This window comes from Camelus bactrianus, chromosome 17 (genome assembly GCF_048773025.1).
Source record: "Camelus bactrianus isolate YW-2024 breed Bactrian camel chromosome 17, ASM4877302v1, whole genome shotgun sequence".
NCBI lineage: Eukaryota > Metazoa > Chordata > Mammalia > Artiodactyla > Camelidae > Camelus > Camelus bactrianus.
The window spans coordinates 36,789,561-36,813,177 of record NC_133555.1 but is presented as its reverse complement, the minus strand read 5'-3'; the positions used below and the strand labels follow the sequence as shown (position 1 = coordinate 36,813,177).

General features: G+C 37.9%; 1 protein-coding gene across 1 annotated transcript in view; it reads left to right on the top strand.

Moving 5' to 3' along the window:
• The first annotated feature begins 251 nt into the window (after positions 1 to 251).
• SACM1L (SAC1 like phosphatidylinositide phosphatase) overlaps positions 252 to 23,617 on the top strand; it is a 60,953-nt gene continuing 37,587 nt past the window's right edge. The window contains exons 1-2 of the mRNA XM_045509853.2: positions 252 to 426; positions 21,130 to 21,227. Coding sequence (XP_045365809.1) covers positions 395 to 426; positions 21,130 to 21,227 — 130 coding nt within the window. The 5' untranslated portion in view covers positions 252 to 394. The remainder of the gene's footprint in view (positions 427 to 21,129; positions 21,228 to 23,617) is intronic.

Below are 23,617 nucleotides of genomic sequence, written 5' to 3'. Positions count from 1 at the left end.
GTGTAGCTTGAACAATTCCGTGACACAAGCACTGCATTTCCGCCCGGCGCCGGGCGCCGCGGAGCTGGCCCACAGGGGCCAAAGCTTCAGTCAACGCGCTCCGCCAATCCGCAGCGGCAACGTCACGGCACTCATCCGCCCGCTCCAATCCGACGCTTCGGACAGCGTCTCTTGCATTCTCTAGCGCGGGCGCGCGCGCGCGCACTAAGTTTGTCCATAGCCGCTTCCCGTTCGCTCGCAGACCGCCCGGGGCGGGGAGACGGGTGAGGTGAGGTCCGGCGCTGCGGCCGCAGTGCCAGGGTGACCGGTAGTGCTGCAGCAGAGGTGGCGGCTGTACGCTGCGCGGCGCGGGGCGGAGCGGGGGAAAAGAAGAGGAAGGAGGCGTCGGTGCAGGATGGCGGCAACGACCTACGAACGGCTGAAGCTGTGAGTCCCGCGGGTCGGGTGCCGTTGCTCGAGAGGGTCTGCGGGGAAGCGGGTGGGCGGCAGGTGTGGGCCGTCGGCCGCAGGGAGGCTTCCTGAGTCCGGGGGCGGCGGGCCGGGTGTGGGGGCCCCTCACGCTCCTGGCCTTCCTCGCCGGGCGCGGCCGCCCCCAGGCCCCGCCCGAGTCACACCAGGCCCGGGAGCGGCAGTCCTGCCAGGCTTTCTCCGCCCGACGCGGCCTCAGCGCCCATGGCGGGAGAGCGAAGCTGCAGACGTGCTTCCAGCCTGCCGGACTCGGCGTCTGGATGCAGCCCTTAGGAGCACGCTCCTCGCCACTTTTTTTTTTTTTTTGGAGAGGTGGCGGCTAAATTTATCCTTATTGCTTAGGAGTGAAAAAGAGAAAGTTTTTTTCTTATTTGATAGACCCATAGCACGTTAAAGTCCACACACAAGTGGACAAACCTTTCTCTATTTGGGCATTGAAGCTTTCCCGACCAGTCTTTAGGATGCTGGAAAAATTTAAAGTACAGTCAATACTCTAAAGGTCCGAAAGGATTTTTTTGGCTTTAAATATTATACAGCCCAAGCACAGAGCAGATTCTTAAGTCCACATTGACAGCTAGAGGCTATTTTCGAGAATTTTCGCACTGCAGGTTGACTTTCGGTAAAGTGTAGCTCTTTGAGGCTTTGAGAAATAGGCTCTGGTTGTTAGAATTGTAAATTAGGTATTTGCAGGGTTTGGGGTTTGTCCTCGATTTTTAGAAAAAACGTATGTATTTCCCTTAGCACTGCCATCAGTCCCTACACTTTTCTTGTCTGTGAATAACTTAGTTCTACTTACTTGGTGTTTTTCTATTTTAATTCTTTTAATTGAAGAGTAGTCGAGTTACAACATTAGTTTCAGGTGTATACTCTGCTTAATACTTTAGCTCTAGACTGAAAATCCATTGGCCATAATATGAGAATGTCTTTGGCAGCAGAAGCAGATGTAATTTTTGAGATGCTTTATCCATCCCTAAATAAGTTAAAATATCTTGGGATTTAGGCATAGGTATCACATTTCCTTTGCAGGGATATGAGGACATGAAGATGTGGTTTGGGCACTTTCTGTGCTCTCCAGAACCTCAAGCTCATTTAACTTCTGGAGGGTTCAATTTAGAGGTGCAAAATTGGGAGAGAGGGCATCTGCTCCACCTCAGGTGTTTTGCGTAAAAGATGATTGCTTTTTCCTCAGCCCACCTGCCTTACCGTAATTCCCTGTGAAAACCCCAGCTGCACACTTTCCTTCACATTTACCTCGCCAAGTTTCCTTATTCTCTCCCAGTTCCCCTTTGCAAGGTGATCACGTTGTTATTGAATAAGTCTAGCAGAGTGTCTTTGACTGAGGTACTGGCCCAACCAGTGTCACGTGTGCTCTGCTGGCTAATTAGGTTATTGTTGTTTATCTGTTAGTCACTAAGGGTTTCAGGTGATCCTACACCAGGTCTCAATTGTGTTTAAGCAATATGGAGCCATGGCTTGATTGCAGCTCAGTGTTAGGTTACAAAATGCAATTGAATTTTCCTGTGGCTAAGATTGAATGGGATGGAGAACTTTGAGAGTTATGATGATAGATTATATGCTGCCAAAGAGGCACTAAATGCACCAGTCCAGGCCTTAAAAAATAAAATGAAACAAACTATATCCATAAAAGACAAAGGAAATTGGCATTTAAGTGGTGAGGCTGATGCTTTTGTATTGATTTTTATAAGAAGTGGAAACTATAAATTTGGGTAAGAAAGTAAATCTAGGTTATATGAAAGTCATTCTCATTTGTCAGTTCTTAACTTTTTTCCCCTGAAAAAAATAGTTCTAAGTGCTTCTGTAAATGAAGGGACAACTTTTTTACAACTTTGTTTTTCTTTGCCAAGGAGTTTTGTGAGTTGGGGTCACTGCTGTTATTTCTTTGGTTTGGCCCTTGCTGAGGCATCGTTTTAAAATGTGACCTCTGACCTAAGGAATATTCTTTTTTAGATGCATTTGGAGGTAGAAGAGGTTTCTGACCCATATAAGAATTAGTAAGACATAATGGCCATTTTAAAAAGTGCCTAGAGATGTATTTTAAGAAAGATCCATACAAGAGATAGTTTGATTATTTTATTAGGGAAATATTGCTACTGAATTTATTTAAATATTGAAGTGCTTGGGATTTTAAAAATTTGTTCTATGTTATGCCATACATTTTCTCCAGTCCATCTCTGTCCTGTGATGTTCACCTTCCTAATGCCCTAGTTTCATCCTCTCCTCTCCTGCTTAAAATCTCTAGTTCCATTTTATTGATTTATAGGATTAAGCCCACATTTTTTAGCCATCTGTATTCAAACCTCTTCATGGTCTATCCCCTAACTTTATTTCCCATAACTGCCCAGTGCTTTTTTTTCCCATTCCCCCTGATTTGGCCACCCTCTTTCGCTTTACGCCTGGGCTTACGTTAATCTTTCCATCCAGAATGTCTTCCTCTCTCCCTACTTTGCATGCTGATCACATCTATGGTAGAGCCAAGAAAGCTCAGGCTTTCTTAGTCAGAACAGACTTAGATTCAAATCCTGACCTGCTACTTGCTTTGTGCCCTGACCATGTTACTTAATCTCTCTGAATTGGGTTTTCATTTGTAAAATGGGAACGTTCCTACTTCACAGGAGCATTATAAGGATTGAAAGAGAGTGTAGATGAAGCTAGCATACTTAACAGATTTTCATCTTCTCTGAGAAACCTTTTTTCCCATGTCTTTCCCTTCACTGAGCTCCCATTACAGTTCACTGTCACAGGGACTAGACACCAAGGATCCATATGAGTTTGCACATTGTCTCTTAAGATTCATTAGCGGTGTATTTACTGTCTAATGGAGAAGAGGGCTGAACATTAGGATGTTCAGGGCATAGCACTGTTTGAACCACTCATGTTGCCACCTCGAAATGATGAGATCATATATACTTTTTTTTCTCCAACTAGGTTACAAATATGTAGAACATATTAGAAACACCGTAACATTGATTTCTTCCCTAATCCTCCTCAGTACCTGGCATAAAGCTTGGTGCAGTGCCGATTCTCAGTGGATCACCTTAGTAAAATGAAAAGAACTTTCCAGGGTAGAACACCTACCAGCAGCACTTCAAAAAGAACAGTCGGGTAACTTGGAACGTATTCTTTTGCATTAGCAGCAGCTTAAGTCATTTCATATACAGTATTATCTTTCCGATGCCTCTGTGAGGTCTAGGTTGATATATATCCTCCGTCGTTGTTGAAGACAAGGAGATAATTGCCCTTGGCCCCACAGTTAGGTCACACAGCCAAACACCATGGCAGACCACAGCAGGCCCAGAGTCCAGTGATCTTTCCATTACACTGCATGGTTTAAATTACCTTTTTTTCTCTTATCAGTTTGCTCTCACCTTAGTCCTTGGACATGTCTGGTATAGAAATGAGTCACTTACACTGGGAAATAATTGACAAGTTCATATGGATTTTTTTTTTAATTGAAGTATAGTCAGTTACAATGGGTCAATTTCTGATGTACGGCATTATGTCCCAGTCATGCATGCATATACGTATTTGTTTCATACTCTTTTTTAATATAGAAAACAACATTGAGTTGTTCAAAATTTTAAACTTTATACTTTTTAAACATCCATCTTTTTTCTTTTTAAGTCATTTGTGTAAACCTGGGTAATGGCAAATAAAGATAAATTTGAAATTACAAGACAGGACTGAAATCCATTATTGGAAACATTTAAAGCATACTTTTTTTCTTTTGATAGGTCAAGTGAAATAAGAGTAAGGCAGGACATCTTTCAGAAAGTGAATCAGGCTGCGGCTTGTATGGAAAGAAACATTGTTTCCTCAGTTAAGAAGTCGCCTTTCTTTTTAAAAGATTGTCATAGCTGTGAGGTCAGTCAGACAGAGGTGATGGAACACTAAGAAGAGATTTAAACTAAGCTCTACTGTGATGAAGATGTGTATAATCTATCCAGTGCAGTGAACATTCAGATTATTCACACATCCCTCTTCTTGACTGCCTTCATCCAATGCCCTCTCCCACCCCTTGTAACCGCAAATCTGGTCTCTTTTCTGTGTGTTTGCTTTTGAAGTATAATTGACCTATAATACTATGTTGGTTCCTGATATACAATGTAATGAATTCGGTATTTTTGTGCATTTCAAAATGATTTTCTTGATAAGTCTACTTATGATATGTCATACAAAGATATTACATAGTTGTTGACTATATTTCCCACACTGTACATTTCATACCCATCACTCATTTATTTTATAACTGGAGGTTTGTACCTCTTAATCTCCCTCAATATTTCTTTCCTTCCCCTATCTACCTTCCCTCTGGTGACCACTTGTTCTCTGTGTCTGTAACTCTGCCTCTGTTTTTGTTTTTAATTGAAGTACAGTCAGTTACAATGTGTCGGTCTCTGGTGTACAGCACAATGTCCCCATCATGCATATACATACATGTATTCACTGTCATGTATTTTCCATTAAAGGTTATTACAAGATACTGAGTGTAGTTCCCTGTGTTATACAGAAGAAACTGTTTTTAAAATCTACTTTTATATATAGTGGTTTTTAAAATCTACTTTTATATATAGTGGCTAACATTTGTAAATCTCAAACTCCCAAATTTATCCCCTCCCACCCCCTCTCCCTGTAAGATTATGTACTAAGTCTGCGAGTCTGTTTTTGTTTTGTAGATGAGTTCATAGTGTCCCCCTTTTTTGATTCCACATATGAGTGATATTATATGGTATTTTTCTTTCCCTTTCTGGCTTACTTCACTTAGATTGATGATCTCTGGGTCCATCTATGTTGCTGCAAATGGCATTATTTTCTTTTTTATGGCAGAGTAGTATTCCATTGTATAAATATAACACAACTTCTTTATCCAGTCATCTGCAGATGCACATTTAGGTTGCTTCCATGTCTTGGCTATTGTATATAGTGCTGCTCTGAACATAGGGGTGCATGTATCTTTTTGCATTAGAATTCTCTCTGGATATATACCTAGAAGTGGGATTGCTGGATGATATGGTAAGTCTATTTTTAGTTTTTTGAAGAATCTCCATACTGTTTTCCATAAGGGCTGCACCAGACTACATTCCCACCAGCAGTGTAGGAGGGTTCCCTTTTCTCCACAGCCTCTCCAGCATTTATTGTTCATGGACTTTAGAATGATGGCCATTCTGATTGGTGTGATGTGTAGTTTTGATTTGCATTTCTCTGGTAATTAGTGATATTGAGCATTTTTTCATATGTCTATTGGCCATTCATATGTCTTCATTGGAGAAATGCTTGTTTAGGTCTTCTGCCCATTTTTGGATTGGGTTGTTTGGTTTTTTGTTATTAAGCTGTATGAGCTGTGTATATATTCTGGAAATTAAGCCTTTGTCAGTCACATCATTTGCAAATATTTTCTCCCATTTCGTTGATTGTTGTTTTGTTTTGCTTATGGTTTCCCTTTGCTGTGCAAAAGCTTATAAATTTAATTAGGTCCCATTTGTTTATTTTTGCTTTTATTTCCATTGCCTGAGTAGACTGCTTTAGGAGAATGATGGTAAGATTTGTGTCAGAGAATGTTTTCCCTATGTTTTCTTCTAGGAGTTTTACTGTGTCTTGTCTTATGTTTAAGTCTTTAAGCCATTTTGCGTTTATTTTTGTGTATGGAGTGAGGGAGTGTTCTAACTTCATTGATTTACATGCTGCTGTCCAGTTTTCCAAACACCACTTGCTAAAGAGATTGTCTTTTCTCCATTGTATATTCTTGTCTCCTTTGTCAAAGATTAATTGACCATAGGTTTGTGGATTTATTTCTGGGCTCTCTGTTCTGTTCCATTGATCCATATGTCTTTTTTATGCCAATACTGTTTTGATTACTGTAGCTCTGTAATATTGTCTGAAGTCTGGGAGGGTTATTCCTCCAGCTTTGTTCTTTTTCTTCAATATTGCTTTAGCAATTCTGGGTCTTTTGTGATTCCTTATAAATCTTAGGATCATTTGTTCCAGTTCTGTAAAAAAATGTCCTGGGTAATTTAATAGGGATGGCATTAAATCTGTAGATTGCCTTGGGCAGTATGGCCATTTTAATGATATTGATTCTTCCAATCCAAGAGTGTGGAATATCTTTCCATTTCTTTCATCCATCCATCCATTCATTCATTCATTTATTTATTTATGGTGGGGGTAGGTAATTAGGTTTACTTATTTATTTACTGTTAGAGGAGGTACTGGGGATTGAACCCAGGACCTCCTGCATGCTAAGCATGTGCTCTACCACTTGAGCTATACCCTCCCCCCTCTTTCCATTTCTTTAAGTCTTGTTAATTTCTTTCATCAGTGTTTTGTAGTTCTCCATGTATGTATTTCACCTCCTTGGTCAGATTTATTCCTAAGTATTTTATTGTTTTGGATGCAATTTTAAAAGGGATTGTTTCTTTGCTTTCTTTTCCTGTTGATTCACTGTTAGTGTAAAGAAATGCAACTGATTTTTGTATGTTAATCTTGTATCCTGCTTCCTTGCTGAATTTTTTATTAGCTCTGGTGTTTTGTGGAGCTTTTAGGGTTTTCTATATATAGTATCATGTCATTTGCATATATGTTTTGTTTGTTTATTTGCTTTTTTAGATCCACATATAGGTGAAATCATACAGTATTTACCTTTCTCTGACTTATTTCGCTTAGCATAATACCCTCTCAGTCTGTTGGTTGTTGCAAATACCAAGATTTCATTCTTCTGTTATGGCTGAGTAATAGTCCAGTGTGTGTGTGTGTGTGTGTGTATAAAACACATCTTTATTCATTCATCTGTTGATGGGCATTTGGGTTGCTTCCATGTCTTGGCTTTTGTAAATAATGTTGCATTGAGTATAGTGGGTGCATATATCTTTTCTAATTAGTGTTTTTGTTTTCCTCCAGATAAATTCCCAGGAATGGAGTTGCTGGAACATATGGTAGTTCTATTTTTCTTTTTTTTTTTTTTTGGTAGGGGGAGGTAATCAGGTTAATTTATTTATTTATTCCTAGAGTCAGTACTGGGGATTGAACCCAGGACCTCATGCATGCTAAGCATGCACTCTACCACTTGAGCCATCGCCTTCACCCATTATTTTTAATTTTTTGAGGAACCTCCATACTGTTTTCCATAGTGGCTGTACCAATTTACCAACAGTGCATGAGGGTTCCCTTTTGTCCACATCCTCACCAATGCTTGTTACTTGTCTTTTTGGTAATAGCCATTCTGACAGGTGTCAGGTAGTATCTCATTGTGGTTTTGATTTGTGTTTCCCTCAGGATTCACTAAAAGATGTTGAGCATCTTTTCATGTGCCTGTTGGCCATCTGAATTTGTTCTTTGGAAAAATGTCTATTCAGATCCTCTGCCCATTTTTTAAATCAGGTTGTTCATTTTTTAAAATCTTGAGTTGTTTCTTTGTATACTTTGGATATTAACCCCTTATCAGATATATTGTTTACAAATATTTTCTCCCATTCAGTAGGCTGCCTTTTTGTTTTGTTGAGTTTCCTTCACTGTGCAAAAGCTTTTTAGTTTGATGTAGTTACATTTGTTTATTTTTGCTTTTGTTTCCCTTGCCTGAGGAGACATATCCCAAAAAATATTTCTAAGACTGATATCAAAAAGTATGCTGCCTGTTTTCTTCTAGAAGTTTTGTTTTCAGATCTTATATTTAAGTCATTAATCCATTTTGAATTTACTTTTGTACATAGTGTGAGAGAGTAGTCCAGTTTGATTCTTTTGCATGTAGATGTACAGTTTTCCCAACACACTATCCTGAAGAATGTTCCATGTGCACTTGAAAAGACTATATGCTGCTGCTTTTGGGTGGAATGTTCTGTATCTGTTAAGTCTGTTTGGTCTTACGTGTCATTTAAGGCTGGCGTTTCCTTATTGATTGTCTGGCTGATCTGTCCATTGACGTAAGTGGAGTGTTAAGAGTCCTCTACTATTGTTGTGTTACTGTCAATGTCTCCCTTTTTGTCAGTTAATATTTTCTCTATTTAGGTGATCTTATTTTGGATGCATATGTATTTACAATTTTATATCTTCTTAGATTGACCCCGTAATCATTATATAATGTCCTTCTTAGCCTCGTTAGTCTTTGTTTTAAAGTCTGTCTTGTCTGATATTGCTACCTCAGCTTTGTTAATTTCCATTTGCATGGGATACCTTTTTCCATCCATCCCTCACTTTCAGTCTGTGTGTCTTTAAATCCCATGAGTCTCTTGTAGGCAGCATGTATATGGATTTTTTGTTTTAAATCCATTCAGCCATTCTGTGTCTTTTGACTGGAGCATTTAGTCCATTTACATTTAAAGTAATTACTAGTGGGTATGTACTTATTGCCATTTTTAAAAACTGCTTTGGGATTGTTTTTTGTTCCTTTCTTCTTTTGTTCTCTTCCCTTGTGTTTAGTTGACTGTCTTTAGTATTATGTTTCCTTTTTTGTAGGTGTATATCTGTCTGTCTATCTATGATTATTTTAAGTTGCTCATCTCTTAAGTCAAACACATTTTAATACCCCTGCATTTTTGCTCCTTCCCCTTTGCTGCCCCAGCATGTTTACTGTTTTGACATTATCTTTTATAAATTTTTGTTTTGTGTATCCATTAACTACTTATTGTGGATGTAGATGGTTTTACTGGTTATATTCACTGGCTGCAGAGCCCACGGAGTCCCAGAGCTGGTGTTGGCCTGCTGGTGGGCAGGGCCAGGGCTTAGTGGGTGGGCTGGGTCCTGGTATGACAGGCTGTGGTGCTGGGGTGGTCCTGGGGTTGTTGTCTACCCGTTGGTGGGTGGCGCTGGAGCTGGCGCTGGTGCCTACCCAGTAGTGGGTGAACCTGGTCCTAGGGCTAGTGCCAGTACACTGATGGGTGGAGCCATATCCCAGGATCTCTGGCTGCAGCATCTGGGGGATCCTGGGGCTAGTACTGGGACACTGGTGTCTGGGGCCAGTCCTGGGCTCTCTGGTGGACAGGGCGGGGTCCTGGGGCAGCTGTGGGCTCAGAGGGTCTTAAGGCAGCAGGTCTGCTGGTCGTTAGGGCTGTGTCTCTGCCCAGCTATTTGCTTGGCCTGAGGCATCCCAGTACTGGTGCTGATGGGGCCAGTTTAGGCAGTGGGTGGGGCCAGGTTTTTTTGCTAATAAGCGAGGAGGAGGATTCCAGCACCAGTGTCCTTGTGGTAGGATGAGCTCCCAAAGATGGCTGTCACCCAGGGTCAGCATTAGGTGCCTCCTGCCTATCAGGATCAGCAAGTGAGTCTGACCTAGGCTCCTTTCAAATTGCTTCTTCTGTTCTGGGTCACTGAGCATGTGAGATTTCGTGTGCCCTTTAAGAGTGGAGTCTCTATTTCCCACAGCCCTCTAGTTCTCCTGAAAGTAAGTCCCACTGGTCTTCAAAGCCAAACGTTCTGGGGTCTTCCTGGTGCAGGAACGCCGGGCTGGAGAGCCCTCTGGGAGAATCTGTGCAGTTGGAATTCTCCCTCATTTGTGAGCCGCCCCCCTTGGGGTAGGGTCTCCACTGTGTTGTGTCTCCTCCCCTCCTCCCCATTTTGTTGTGGTTCCTTCTTTCTGTCTTTAGTTACAGAAGATCTTTTCTGCTAGTCTTCCAGTTTTTCTCATGGATAGTTGTTCTGTAAATAGTTGTGATTTGGGTATACCTGTGGAAGGACGTGATCTCAGGGTCTTCCTACTCTGCCATCTTGGCCACACATCTCCCTGGGCCTTTATTTTTAAAACCTAACGGCTTTGAAGTGCATGGTCTCTGGGATCAAGAAGAGAGAGAGCACGCTCAAGCCTCCTTTGATATATCTTCCAAAATATGTGTCATCTTAACAGAAACCAGATTTCTGGGTTGGTATTGAATCCCCTGTCTTGAAAGAAACCAGGGAGTATTCCTGTTCAGTTAGAGTTAATAGTTGATACCTGCTGGATTCTGATAAGCTCACCAGTTTATGTAGAACCAGAGCCTTTTTTAAGTATACAGTGTTACTTTGAACTTTAGAGAATTGATATCAACAGCATAGTTAATGACCAAATAATCTTTTTTAATTGAAGTACAGTCAATTGCAATGTGTCTTCTGGTGTACAGTACAGTGTCCCAGTCATGCATGTACATATATATATTCATTTTCATATTTTTTATTAAAGATTATTACACCATATTGAATGTAGTTCCCTGTGTTATACAGAAGAAACTTTTTTAAAAATTATTTTTATATGTAGTAGCTAACATTTGTAAACCTCAAACCCAAATTTATTCCCTCCCACCACCTTTCCCTGGTAACCATAATAAGATTGTTTACTGTGTTTGTGAGTGTATTTCTGTTTTGTAGATGAGTTCATAGGGTCTTTTTTTTTTTTTTTAAGATTCCACGTATGAGTGATATCATACAGTATTTTCCTTTCTCTTTCTAGCTTACTTCACTTAGAATGACGATCTCTAGGTTTATCCATGTTGCTGCAAATGGCATTATTTCATTCTTTGTTATGGCTGAGTAGTATTCCATTGTATAAATATACCACAACTTCTTTATGCAGTCATCAGTCGATGTACATTTAGGTTGCTTCCATGTCTTGGCTATTGTATATAATGCTGCTATGAACATTGGGGTACATGTATCTTTCTGCATTAGAGTTTCGTCTGGATATATACCCAGAAGTGGGATTGCTGGATCATATGGTATGTCTGTTTAGTCTTTTGAGGAATATCTATACTGTTTTCCATAATGGCTTCACCAAACTACATTCTTCCTAGCAGTGTAGGAGGGTTCCCTTTTCTCCACAGCCTCCAGCATTTGTCATTTGTGGACTTCGGAATGATGGTCATTCTGACTGGTGTGAAGTGATAAACCTCATTGTAGTTTTGATTTGCATTTCTCTGATAATTAGTGATATTGAGCATTTTTTCACAAGCGTTTTGGCCGTTAGTATGAATGACCAAATAACCTTCTTGGAGGAAATCTTTTTGTCTTAACTTCTAAAATCTATTTCATAAAATAAGTAATGTGAGAGAGTTTTATTGACATAAGAAACATCACACCAATTGAGGGCCATTCTTTTTGCAGCAGGGAGAGCTTTAGCCTAGATTTTTATCATTGAGTCTTCTGTCTTGGTTTCCATGTATTTATTACATTGAGAACTTAGTATAGCTTGTTGACATGTTAATTTTGGAAAAACTCCAGGCAGAACTTGGCTTCAGTGATACTTTGTAGACTTTCTGATCAGAGAACACCCTACTTCCTCTTTCTCCTCTTTATAAGTTATAGTATAACTTCAAATCCAGTTAAAATTTGACCTGTCAATGTTCTTTTCTTAGCTAAGAGAAAGGATACAATTTTAAAAATTCTGTTTATTCTTTCACTGAGCAGAAGAAAATATTAGCTGAGCCGAAGAAAATATTAGCTAAGAGCCATATATTTAAAAAAACAACTTAATGTGCATGTTTGCTGACTAATTATGTCCTGTTCTCTAAGAAAATTGAACTTTTGCTATCTTGTGCGAGAAATACCAATGGAAGTAGGTAAAGCGCAGAGTCCTTGTCTGCAGAGGCTTATGTTTGGTGAAGATTTAAACACAAAAATAACAATAAAACCATAACCTCAGCAAAAATTATACCTTGAATGTTTACTCAAGTGTTTTGGACTATGAGTGCTAGAGAGTGAAAGTTAATTTCACTAGCTTTTGAAATGAAACCTGGAAGCATAAAACTTACAGAATGAAATTTGTTACACAAAGCAAATATACTTCAGATCAATATTAAGGCCAATTAAAACGTGGTGGGAAATGGAAGGAGGGGAAGGAAGAGAGGAAGTCAGCAAAGGCACCTGTAGATATCTGAGTTGGGATGACACCTGCCGTTACGATTAGTTGGATTCTGAGCTGTTATTTATAATTATTCTTCTTAAAAGTATTGATTAGCTGGCAGTCACCGTGCATATGTTCATTGCTCCAGTTCTTAAGCCATTTTCAGTAACATCTATCAGAGCAGCCTGGGGGGCAGCACCAGCAACTTAGATTCTAGCAACATCTCTGTGAGAGGGAAGATGGAGCAAAGATCCCTGAGCCCTTGGGCTAGGTAGGACTCGCTGCCTTGGTCGACAGTTACTCTTATTTTTGTTTCTGTTCTTTTAACACATTTTTAAACTTAATTTTTATTGTAATCTAATACAATTATATGGTTTAAAAATAAACAATGCACAAAGCTTGAAAATAAAAAAAGAGCACTCTACTGCACTCGCAGTCCCCACTGTCCCAGAGACCTCTGCTTTCATGTTTTTAATCACTTTCTTTTATTTTACTCCACATTTCTAAACAACATGCTTATATTGCTGTTTCCTGATTTTTTTTTTTGGTTTTATTCATACGATGACTTTCTACTTCAGATGAGAATTTAACTTTTACGTTTCTATTCCTTCCCTCTCTTACTATAGTTACAGTAAGACGTACAGTGTTCATGTTACTATGGTTGTGTAGATGTGACTCAAAAGAAGTCGATAGTGTATTAAAACTACATTTTCTTATGAAAACGCTTTGTTTTTCCTTGAATTAAAAGGTGCCTTTTTTTCTTTTGATTTGCTTCACTTTTCTTTAAGGTGCCTATCTCTAATTAATCTTCAGTCTCTGTGACAACAGTAAAACTCTCAAACATGTCTGGTAACTATCAGTTCATTTTCTTTGAGTCTTATCTCTGGGAGCCCTGTCCCCCTGCTTTAATCTGGATTGGCTGTTCTTTAGACCTGTTGCATAGCTGTTGTCCTGGAACCTCTGTTCACCATCATCATGAGAATTTCTTTTACTTCTCTCCTGTGTTAGATTTGCAGTCTAACTGTTGACTTATTCCATTTTGGTTAAAAAAACACAACAAAACTTTTCCTTCTTTCTAAGAGTGAAAGAGAAGTATGTTTTGAGACATTGCACATCTGAACATGTTTTCATTCTAGCCTCAAGTTTGATAGTGTGGCTAAGTAGAATTCTCAGTTAGAAATTATTATCCTTCAGAATTTTAAACACCTTGCTGTTGAATAGCCCAGTATGTTGCTGTTGAATAGCCCAATGGTGTGACTGTTGACAACTTCAGTGCTTCTTTCTCTTATTTATTTTTCCTAGAAGCTTTAGGATTGTCTCTGTGGTGTTTTGAAGCTTTACGATTAATGTGCCTGTGAGTGAGTGTGTGTGTCTGTGTTTTCCATTTATTTGATGGGCCTTTCCCATCTGGAAACTTGTCCTTTGGTTTGAGGTTTCTTCTTTGTTTGTTTTTATACTATTTCTTTGATAAGTTTCTTTTTTCCTTGTGTGCTCTTCTGGAATTCCTGTTAAATGGATGTTGAACACCCTGAATTGTGCCATTCTCTTCCTCTCTTCTTTCCCCCTTTTTCCTCCCTAGGTTTTCATGTTTTGCAGCTCTTATCATTTTATTCTGTTCTCAAGGAGTATTCTTTAGTTTATTGTGATTTTTCAGTTTTACTGTGATTATTAGGACTGTAACAATTAGTAAAGACCTATTTTTATGGCTGTATATTTTTTTGTGTATGGTTTAAAGTCTTAATCCAAGATGTATATATTTTTTCAGTGTTGCCACACTCTCAGTTTTAAATGCCAAGTTGGGAAAAACTTCTAAATTGCTTATATTAGGGAGACTTTTTAGATGTATATTTGTATGTATTTATATGTATACATTTTCTATAATTATGTATTAAAATTTTAATAGAAGACTTTTCTGCTCTTATAAACATTTGATTTTACTATAAATATCACTGGCTAAAAGCTATCTGTTAGATAACACAACAAAACTTGCGTATGGAAACAAGTGCGATTTTTTTCAGTTCATTACTTCATTCAAATACTTAATTTTTGTTATAGAAGTTTTTCAAGTGAGAAGCTTAATCACACTTAGAGTCGTCCCTTGATATCCAAGGAGGATTGGTTCTACGACCTCCCTCAGATACCAAAATTCAAAGATACTCAAGTTCTTTAAATAAAATGATGTAGTATTTGCATATAACCTATGCACAGTCTTCTGTATACTGTAAATCCTCTCTAGATTATTTGTAATACTTAATACAATGTAAATACTATGTAAATAGTTGTAAATACAATACAAATGTTATATAAATAGTTGCTGGTGCCCAGCAAATTCTAGGTTTGCTTTTGGAACTTTCTGGAAAATTTTTTTCCTGAATATTTTCAACCCATAGTTGGTGAAATCCACAGATGTGGAACCTATGGACACAGAGGGCCAACCGTGTATAGATAAAGGTAGTCACAGTATAAGAGGGTGGAGCTATTGAGGGAAGGCAGTGTGTGCATTTCTCTGTTGGCTGTTTATTTAGATATACAGGCTTTATGTTTTTGTGCATTGTATTAAAAAGTGGAGAAATTTGATTTCTGAGATGGTATGTTGATAATCATTTTTTATATCAAGAATAACATTGGTTATTAAAAACATAGCACAAAATTTTTGTGGAGAAGTCAGTTGTGCTAACTCTCCCCAAATACAACTGAGAACTTAGAAGAGCTTAGGCCCCTGAGCAATATGAAGAAAATGGATATAAAAAACTTACGGACTTCTGTCTGTGGTCAGAACTGTGGAACGCTCCCCAGCCTTTGTCCCAGATGTAAAAGTAAAGCAGCTGAGTAGGGGCAATGGTGATGGCTTTGTCAAGAGACTGGGACAGCAGGAGAGTAAACAAAACCACAACTCAGTGATCTGAGGTCAGTTGGTAAGAAAACAATGCCACCATTTCTTGGAGTCTTTCTTAGTGTGGATCGTGTCACACACATTCTCTCTTTTATCCTCACTGATCATTTGTCTCTTTTTAACTGTGAGAAAGCTGAGCCATGAAGTTCAGTGGTTTGCTTAGGGACTCCTGATAGTAAGCATAGGGTTGGAATTCAAACCAGATTTGTAAGAGTTTAAAACCTGTAATTTTTTCACCAGACTGTGTTACTATAATTTGAAGGCATCAGTGGGATGGCACAGAAATTGATGTGTTCAAAATAGATCCCAGCCAGTCAAGAAAACATCGTTACTTAGATTAAGAAGTAAGGAAAAACCTTGTTTTAATATACTATAAATTAAAGACATTCTATTAAGAATGGTTTTTAAGAAGTTTTATCACTTAGGAACTCAGACACCAGATAACAGATTCAGTTGAAGGAAACTCTGTTTCCTTAGTGTCAGGAAGATAGTGTTTCTATTTGTATGTTTTGACCAGGGGTTAATGTGAAGTTTATTTCATTTTAGGAGGGATTTGATCACTGCATTAGTTTTCTATTGCTGCTGTACCAAATTAGTGTAAATTTAGAGACTTAAAACAATACAAATGTAGTATCTCTTAGTTACTTCAGATCAAAAGCCCATCACTGGGCTAAAATCAAGGTGTGAAGCAGGGTGGCATTTCAGGGGAGGCTCTGGGGAAGAATCCACTTGCAGTCTCATTCAGTGTGTTGACTGAATCTACATTCTTGTGGTTGTGGGACTGAAGTCCCTGTTTTTCGTTTGTTTGTTTGCTATCAGCCTGAGGCCACCCTTAGCTTTTAGAGGCCTCTCTCCTGTCCCTGCATGTGACTGCAACATCTCAGGAACCATCAGGAAGCTTGTCAAATCCTTCTCTTGACTGAAGTCTCTCCTTCCATTCTGCTGCATCTCTCTGAGGGGCTCTTATGCAGTTTTCTGCTGTTAAGGGCTCACGTGATTACACTGGACCCACCACAACCATCCAAGATAATCTCCCTATTTTCAATCCAGTTGATTTGTAACCTTAATTCCATCTGCAGGATAATACCTGGATTGAATGAATAATCAGGAGATGGGAATCTTGGGGGCTAATCTCTAGAATTCTGCCTAACCATAACCACTTTTGCAGTAAAACTCTTCATTTTCAGCATATTCAGTCTGCAGTTTAATTGTTCAAATTTTTAGTTGTGCAGAGTAAAACTGATTGCTGGGAGAAGTAGCCGGGTGTAACTGTCTTTTAAAAACTGTCTTTTAAAAACTAACATTGTGTTTTGTACTAAAAGCTGTTTTCTTGATGTAGACTCATAATCTTTACAAATAAACCAAGGCATTCATTCATAATTCTTCAAAATTTCTATTATTCTGGAACATTGTCTTTAGTAAATCAGAGCTCTGTTTTATATAGTCTTGATATTTTGGGTGGGGATTTACCCCTAATATACAACTCTGGTTTCTTATTTTAGAATGTAACTTTTTCTCAGATTTGTTTCTGTTATATTCTGGCTCGAAGAATGTATTTCTTATAAACATGCAGATTTACATTGGTGTGAATTCTGTCCAGATATGTTGGAAAATAATTATTTTAGGTTTTTGAGTATTAAGAAACTTGGAATTATGATGAGAAAGGCAGATTTTTCACTGTAATTCTGGAGCCAAAATGTGAAACCTAGGTGTTTTTACTTTTTTAGAATAGCATTATTGGAGTAATAATATGTAATTAGACATATCAGAAAATTGCTAGCTTAATACAGTTGAGGACAAATATGAATTAAAGCATAGCTATCTGCTAATATGTTGCTATTTGTGTACTTCAGTTATATTTATTCAAACAGTATATTTAAATTGAGATATAATTTGTTTCTGGTATCTTCCTAGCAAAACAGAATTGCTTACAGATTGTCCATGTGGCAAAGATATCGATACCTTCTATTGTATTATTTCTGAAAGTATGAGTTGGATAACCTTTCTGGTTGTGTGTTCGGAGTCCTATAATGAAAATTTGCAACTTTTCTCCTTTCTCTGCTAAAGGATGTTTCTGTTAATGATTAAAAAAAATCATACCTGAGTCAGCCTTTTATGCTTTGCAAGAGTACTTTATCGATGCTCATTTAATGCTTGCTGTTCTGTTTGGTAGTTAGGGTAAGCGTTCTCATCGCCAGGCTTAATAAAGGGCAGAGATGGCTTCCCTTTGTTCACAGTTGTGCCAGTAGTTTTTATATATTGTTTCATTCAATCCTCTCTCTCCTAACCCCCAGTCTCCCTACCCTATCTTAATTTTCTTCATAGTATGGACTACTGTCTGAAATCACTGAATTACTTCTTTGTATCTTGATTGTCTTTCCCACTGGAATGTAAGCTCTGTGATCCAAGAACTTTGTACCACTCATACCTAACAAAACCTGGCATGGGGTAGACGCTCATAACTTGGCTGGCATTAAGTAGCTAGTAATTAGCAAAGTCAGGATAATTTTTGACTGCAAATCTTGAGGCCTTTTCTTTGTGACTACTCCTAATGTAGTGCTCTTATAATTTGTTGAAGTAATGTTTTGATTAGAGATTTATGGTCAGTTGTGTGAATGTTGGATTTTGATTTCCTGTATAAACAAGGCCTACGTGTGTTTGCATGTGTTTGTTGATTGACTGTGATCCTGAATGGTTGCTTTCATGTTACTGGGTCTAGAACAAGTCATTCGTAGTTGACTTAACACTACAGTAGCATTGGTAATGGACTGTTTCTTATCAATGCTATGATCTTTGTTTTAAAAATAAGATAACAGAGGAGAGACACTTTGTTATCCATTGGAACCTTCTAAAGAGAGCTCATGGAGTTACTTAGGACATTAGAGATGGGACAGGCTGTTCTGTTATAGCATCGGCTATTGTAGGAGAACATTTCACGAGACTCTTCCAGGTCCTGAGCCTATTTCAGCCCCGGAGGATGCCATCTGATTGAGAGACTGCACTTTTTTCGAAAGCTTTTATAAAGAAGTCTTGTTTTTCAAGTCCACTTTTTAAGTTGTTTTTTTTTTTTTTCCTATTTGTGACTTGTTTATCACCTACCTCCTTGTCCCTTAGTGCTTGTATAATGCTTAGCACATGGCAGCTTTTCAATAAATTTACTGACTTCTAGAGTGTGATTTCTCCTGCACAAAACATCTGCAGATATGGACTGATGTTTTGGGGTTTTTTGTTCCTTTTTTTTTTTTTTTTAATGATTTGAGACTAAAGGTAACTATCCTGTGACTAGATTTTCTGGAAGTTTTTCATATTTTAGTTTGTTTCAGGACCTCTTTTTTTTTTATAGCTTTATTGAAGCATAGTTAACATACAATAAGCTGCACATATTTAAAGTGTGCATTTTGATACATTTTGACATATTTTAAACCTGTGAAAACATCACCAGTATCAAGATAATGAATACATTCATCACCCCCTAATGTTTCCTTGTGCCTGTAACCTTTTCCCCTTTTTCCTCTCTCTGGGCAAGTTAAACATACAACTACCACGTAATCCAGCCGTTCCACTTTTAGGTAGTCACCCAAGAGAAATGAATGCATATGTCTGCCCTAAGACTTGTACTAGAATGTTCATAGAAGCTTTATTCATAATATCCCAAAGTGGGAGTGTACAGATGTCCATCAGCAAGTGAGTGAATAAATTGTGGTATATCCACACAATTGAATACTGTTCAGGAATAAAAAGAAATGAGCTATTATGTTTTGTTTGAATTGAAGACTGCCATATTTGAAGCAGATTTGTTTTCTTTGTTGCATTTCTTTCTTTCTTCCTTTTTGTTTTTTTTTTTAACTGTTCTATAACTTTTTTTTGGTAGTATAATTGGTTTACAGTGTCGTGTCAATTTCTGGTGGTGGGCAGCATAGTGTTTGTCATAGCATTTCTTGATTTGTGTTAATACTGACTTTCATTCCCTTAGCATATCCGCTCCCCTCCCTCCACCCATGGAGGAAGCTAGCCTGACATTAAGAAGTTAGTTATAGATGAACCATGAAATGATGTAAGTTATGTTTGGGTAATTAAGTGTTGATTATTGCTGGAAAAACTTAGTCAAAAATGGTCACTACAGTTTGTTCTGCTACAGGACTTGTATCTGTAACACTAAATAACTTATACACAGTCAGTAAATAAGAGATGATATCAGTGATGGTGTGTGGGTTTATGTAAGATTTTTCACAGGCAAAGGGAGTGGAAGAAAGGAAGCAGAATTAAAAAGGAAAGGCGAAAGCCCTCAGATTGGCTGCTGCACAAACAGAAGTTCTTTCATGTGTGGTTTAAGAACAATAGAGATTAGTCCCTGGAAAAACAAACTAGTTCCCTCCCCAACTCTGGTCAGCTCCTGGAGGGCGGTACACTTGACCCTCTGTAGCTGCGGGTTCTGTGGTTGGTTCAATCTGTGATTGCCGACCATTCTGCATTATTTTAATATGAGGCACTTGAGTATCCCCAGACTTCGGTACCTGGAACCAGTCCCAGGCCTGTACCTGTATTTACTCACGTGCCCACCTTAACAGCAGCCTCCATCTCCGTTGTTTTAGTGCCTGCACATCTTTATTTTTACTTTATTGTTTTTGTTCATTATTTCCTGAGGCAGTCCCTAACCATGCTGAATTGTTTGTTGGAGTCATCCACGTGGTCTCCCGAAGAGCCATCTGTTATTTTTGTTAGATTCAGTTTACAAAGTTGCATGAATTTTGATTCCTCTGTTCCAACTCTAACTTTACCCCCTTTATTTTTTATTTTGCAGAATGAGATTTTTTTTTCAAGAACACATATGTGGCATTCTAACAACAACAAAAACCCTGAAATGTTAAAGTAGTTTATTTTAAACAATATACTGGAAATGTGTTTATGATTTTTAGCTAATACTTAGATCTTGGTTACTATGTATCGGATGTTCTAAGCGCTTATCAAAGATTAGCTCACTTTCTCCACAACAGTGCTACTTAGTGAGTCTGGTATTATCGTTTTATGGAAAAGGGAACTGAAGAAAAAGAGAGTATGAGTAATAGATATTCAGAAGCTGGGAAACTGATGGCAAATGTAAGCACTGCTAAAATTGTTGTAATAGTTTTTTTTCACTTTTCAGTTTTATTAGGTAGAATTGTTAGTTTTACTGCACATATATAATATATTGCATGTAAATACATATATACAATACTCGGCACATATTTTTAAAAATTTATATATATGTACCATTCCTGTACCTTTATATATATGGTTCCTAAGAATGTTTAGAGCTTTAGCTTTTTAAACTTACATAGTTATCAAAAGAATAAAGCCACCCACAAAATAAGATTCAACAGAATGCAGCAATCCAGTCATAAAGGACCATCAAATGTGCTTACACATATTCAAGAAATCAGTCATCTAAGTTATAAATAATAAGTAGTTCATTTGTGTCCTTTTTCTTAGATTCCACATATAAGTGATATCATATGGTATTTTTCTTCCTCTTTCCCGCCCAGTTCACATAGAATGATGATCTCTTGGTCCATCCATATTGCTGCACATGGCATTATTTTATTCTTTTTTATGCCTGGGTAGTATTCCATTGTGTATATATATACACAACATCTTTATCCAGTCATCTGTTGATGGACATTTGGGTTGTTTCCATGTCCTGGCTATTGTAAATAGTGCTGCTATGAACTTTGGGGTGCATGTGTCTTTTTGAATTATATTTTTCTCCGGGTATATGCCCAGCAGTGGGATTGCTGGATCACATGGTAAGTCTATTTATAGTTTTTTAAAGTATCTCCATACTGTCCTCCATAGTGGTTGCACCAATTTACATTCCCACCAGCAGTGTAGGAGGGTTCCTTTAAAATTGTTAAAATAGTTTTTTGGGGAGTCATTTTATTTGATTACTTACGTATGGTTTTCAATTTCTTCCTAGGCATATTACACCTGAAAAATTTTATGTAGAAGCTTGTGATGATGGAGCAAATGATGTACTTATCATCGACCGCGTGTCCACAGAAGTTACCCTCTCAGGTATTTTATAGCCAGGTTTAGAGATGTCAGAAAGATTTTACACCTACGTTGCAATAGTTAAATTGATGAGAGCTGTGTCAGCATGCGGATCTCTGAGTGTCTTCTTAGAAAATTTCAATTCTTGCTACCTCATTTGATTTTTATATATTTTATGCTTTCTTCTTTTCATGAAATGGAGAAATGATCTTAAAATTTTAAGTAGCATTTTACTACTGGAAAGGATTTAAAACATAATCATTTCTTTCTTCTTTTAGTGGTACTGTCATAGGACTGGTTCTATTGATGTGTGAGTTCCTTTCTAGCTGTAAGATTTAAAGTATTGGAGTGTGAGAAGGTTGTTTTAGCCTTAAGTATGTGGAATTTTAACAGTTGCTTTGTTTTTGAAAATACTCATGACAGGATAATTTAATGAAAAATAATATGTGTATCATTGACTGAAACTTGTGTTTTAGGCAGAATGATTTATTTTTTAATTTAATTTAATTTTTTTTATGTTCACATAAAAACCTTTATTCATTGTTACAATGGCTTTGTTCATAATCTCCTAAATCTGAAAACAACTCATGTTCTTCAGATGGTGAGCAAATAAACAAATTGTGGTACAGTAGGACAACTCAGTAATAATAGAGAACAAACGACTGATACATGCAGCAAGATGGACAGATCTCAAATTATATGGTATAGGCAGAATGATTTATCTGTCTTATCTATCCAGTTATGTTTTGGTTTTATTTCTTTGGGGTATGAAAAACAACTTGTTTTTCAGTTGTGTGGAACACTGTTTTCTGACTAGGTTAATGTGAAATAATTTTGGTGACGAATTAATGTACCACGTGATAATCACATTTAGAATTTCATATTTCATTTGTTTAAAAATTCACCTCTAGACAGGGTTCTATATTGTTTTCTTCTTAAGTATAGTATTTGAGTAACCATAGAGTAGGCATTCAGTAAATAGTAAATATCATTTGAATGGATAAAGTGTAACATGAAAATATTTTGCATAGGTGCTGAAGTGTAAGAGAAGTATGACTGTAGGTTTTAATTTCGTTGGTTATCTGGTTATTCTGGTAGGTGCCATATATAACTTTTTCTTTGACCAAACAGGATGAGAGCTGTTTTAGTTTGATAATTTGGTATTTCTTATGACTGTTGCTCTGTGGCTGCTCTCTCAGAATAGCTTTGTGGTTTTAACCACTGTTTGTCCACTTCTTCTAAAGTTTAGTCACACTACGTCTTTAAACTGTATTGATACAACATAAACGTTTTAGCGTGGCAGGGAGGATATAGCTAAAGTGGTGGACCGCATGCTTACCATGCGTGAGGTCCTAGGTTCAGTCCCCAGTACTTCCTCTAAGAATAAATAAGTAAGTAAACCTCATTACTTCCCCCCCACCAAAAAACAAATAAGTAAATAAAAGCTTTAGCATGGGTGTATTTTCAATTATTTTTGATCTTTCAGTGACATTTTATTTGTAAGCAGAGATTGCAGACCCATTTGAGTGGACAAAGCTAAAGGTCATGAACAGTGTGGATGTAAAAATGATACCGCAGTCATTAGCAGACACATGAAGAGATACTTTGACCTGAAGCCAGTGATGATGACGGCCTGATCCGCTCACAATTTCTCTGCCGGTTTCTTTATACCACTGGGAATGCAGACTATTGCCACAGAGAGGCATGAAAAAGGCAGAGAGGCAGAAAGAGGCATCGTTTTCTTCCATGAAAAACTAACATTCTTAGAAATTATCATAGTTTTATTACTGTTCTTCTCCAGTTAATATAACTTAACATCTCTGTCAATTGTACATTTATGTTTATCAGATGATCTCAGTATATTCAGGATTTTCTCTGAACTTTGCACTGGTATTTCCATTCTTCATGTTAGTCAATTGTGGCATAGCATTGCTAACAAGTAAGCTGGATTATCGAGAGAAACAAATGGATTTTAGACCTTTATTCAGAGTAACAGGACTGCCTTTAAGAAACAGGACTTGGGTTTACAGTAGTATTTCAAAATGTGTTCCAGGATGGTAAGTTAACTGTAACTGAAAGAAAAGTTTTATAGCCACGTAAGTTTGGGAAAACTTTGAATTAATCAGTGGAACAGCTTTCTTTTGCTATAGGCCTCCTCAGAGCCTTCCTTCTCCTGCTGTGCACTGTGACTCTGGAAGAGGGTGTAGGGGGAGTATGGATGTAGCAAAATAAGCTTCTTGGACTGGGAGACCCTACCTCCCCACCTTTTGGGCATTATTCCCTGAAGTAGTGTTCTACAAAATGTTTTGTGAAGCACATTGGCTTAAAGTTTAACAGCTGTGAAATGAACCTTGTCATCTAAGCATTCTATTAATAAGGGCATTGTTGATAAAATCACAGGTAATGGTGATGAC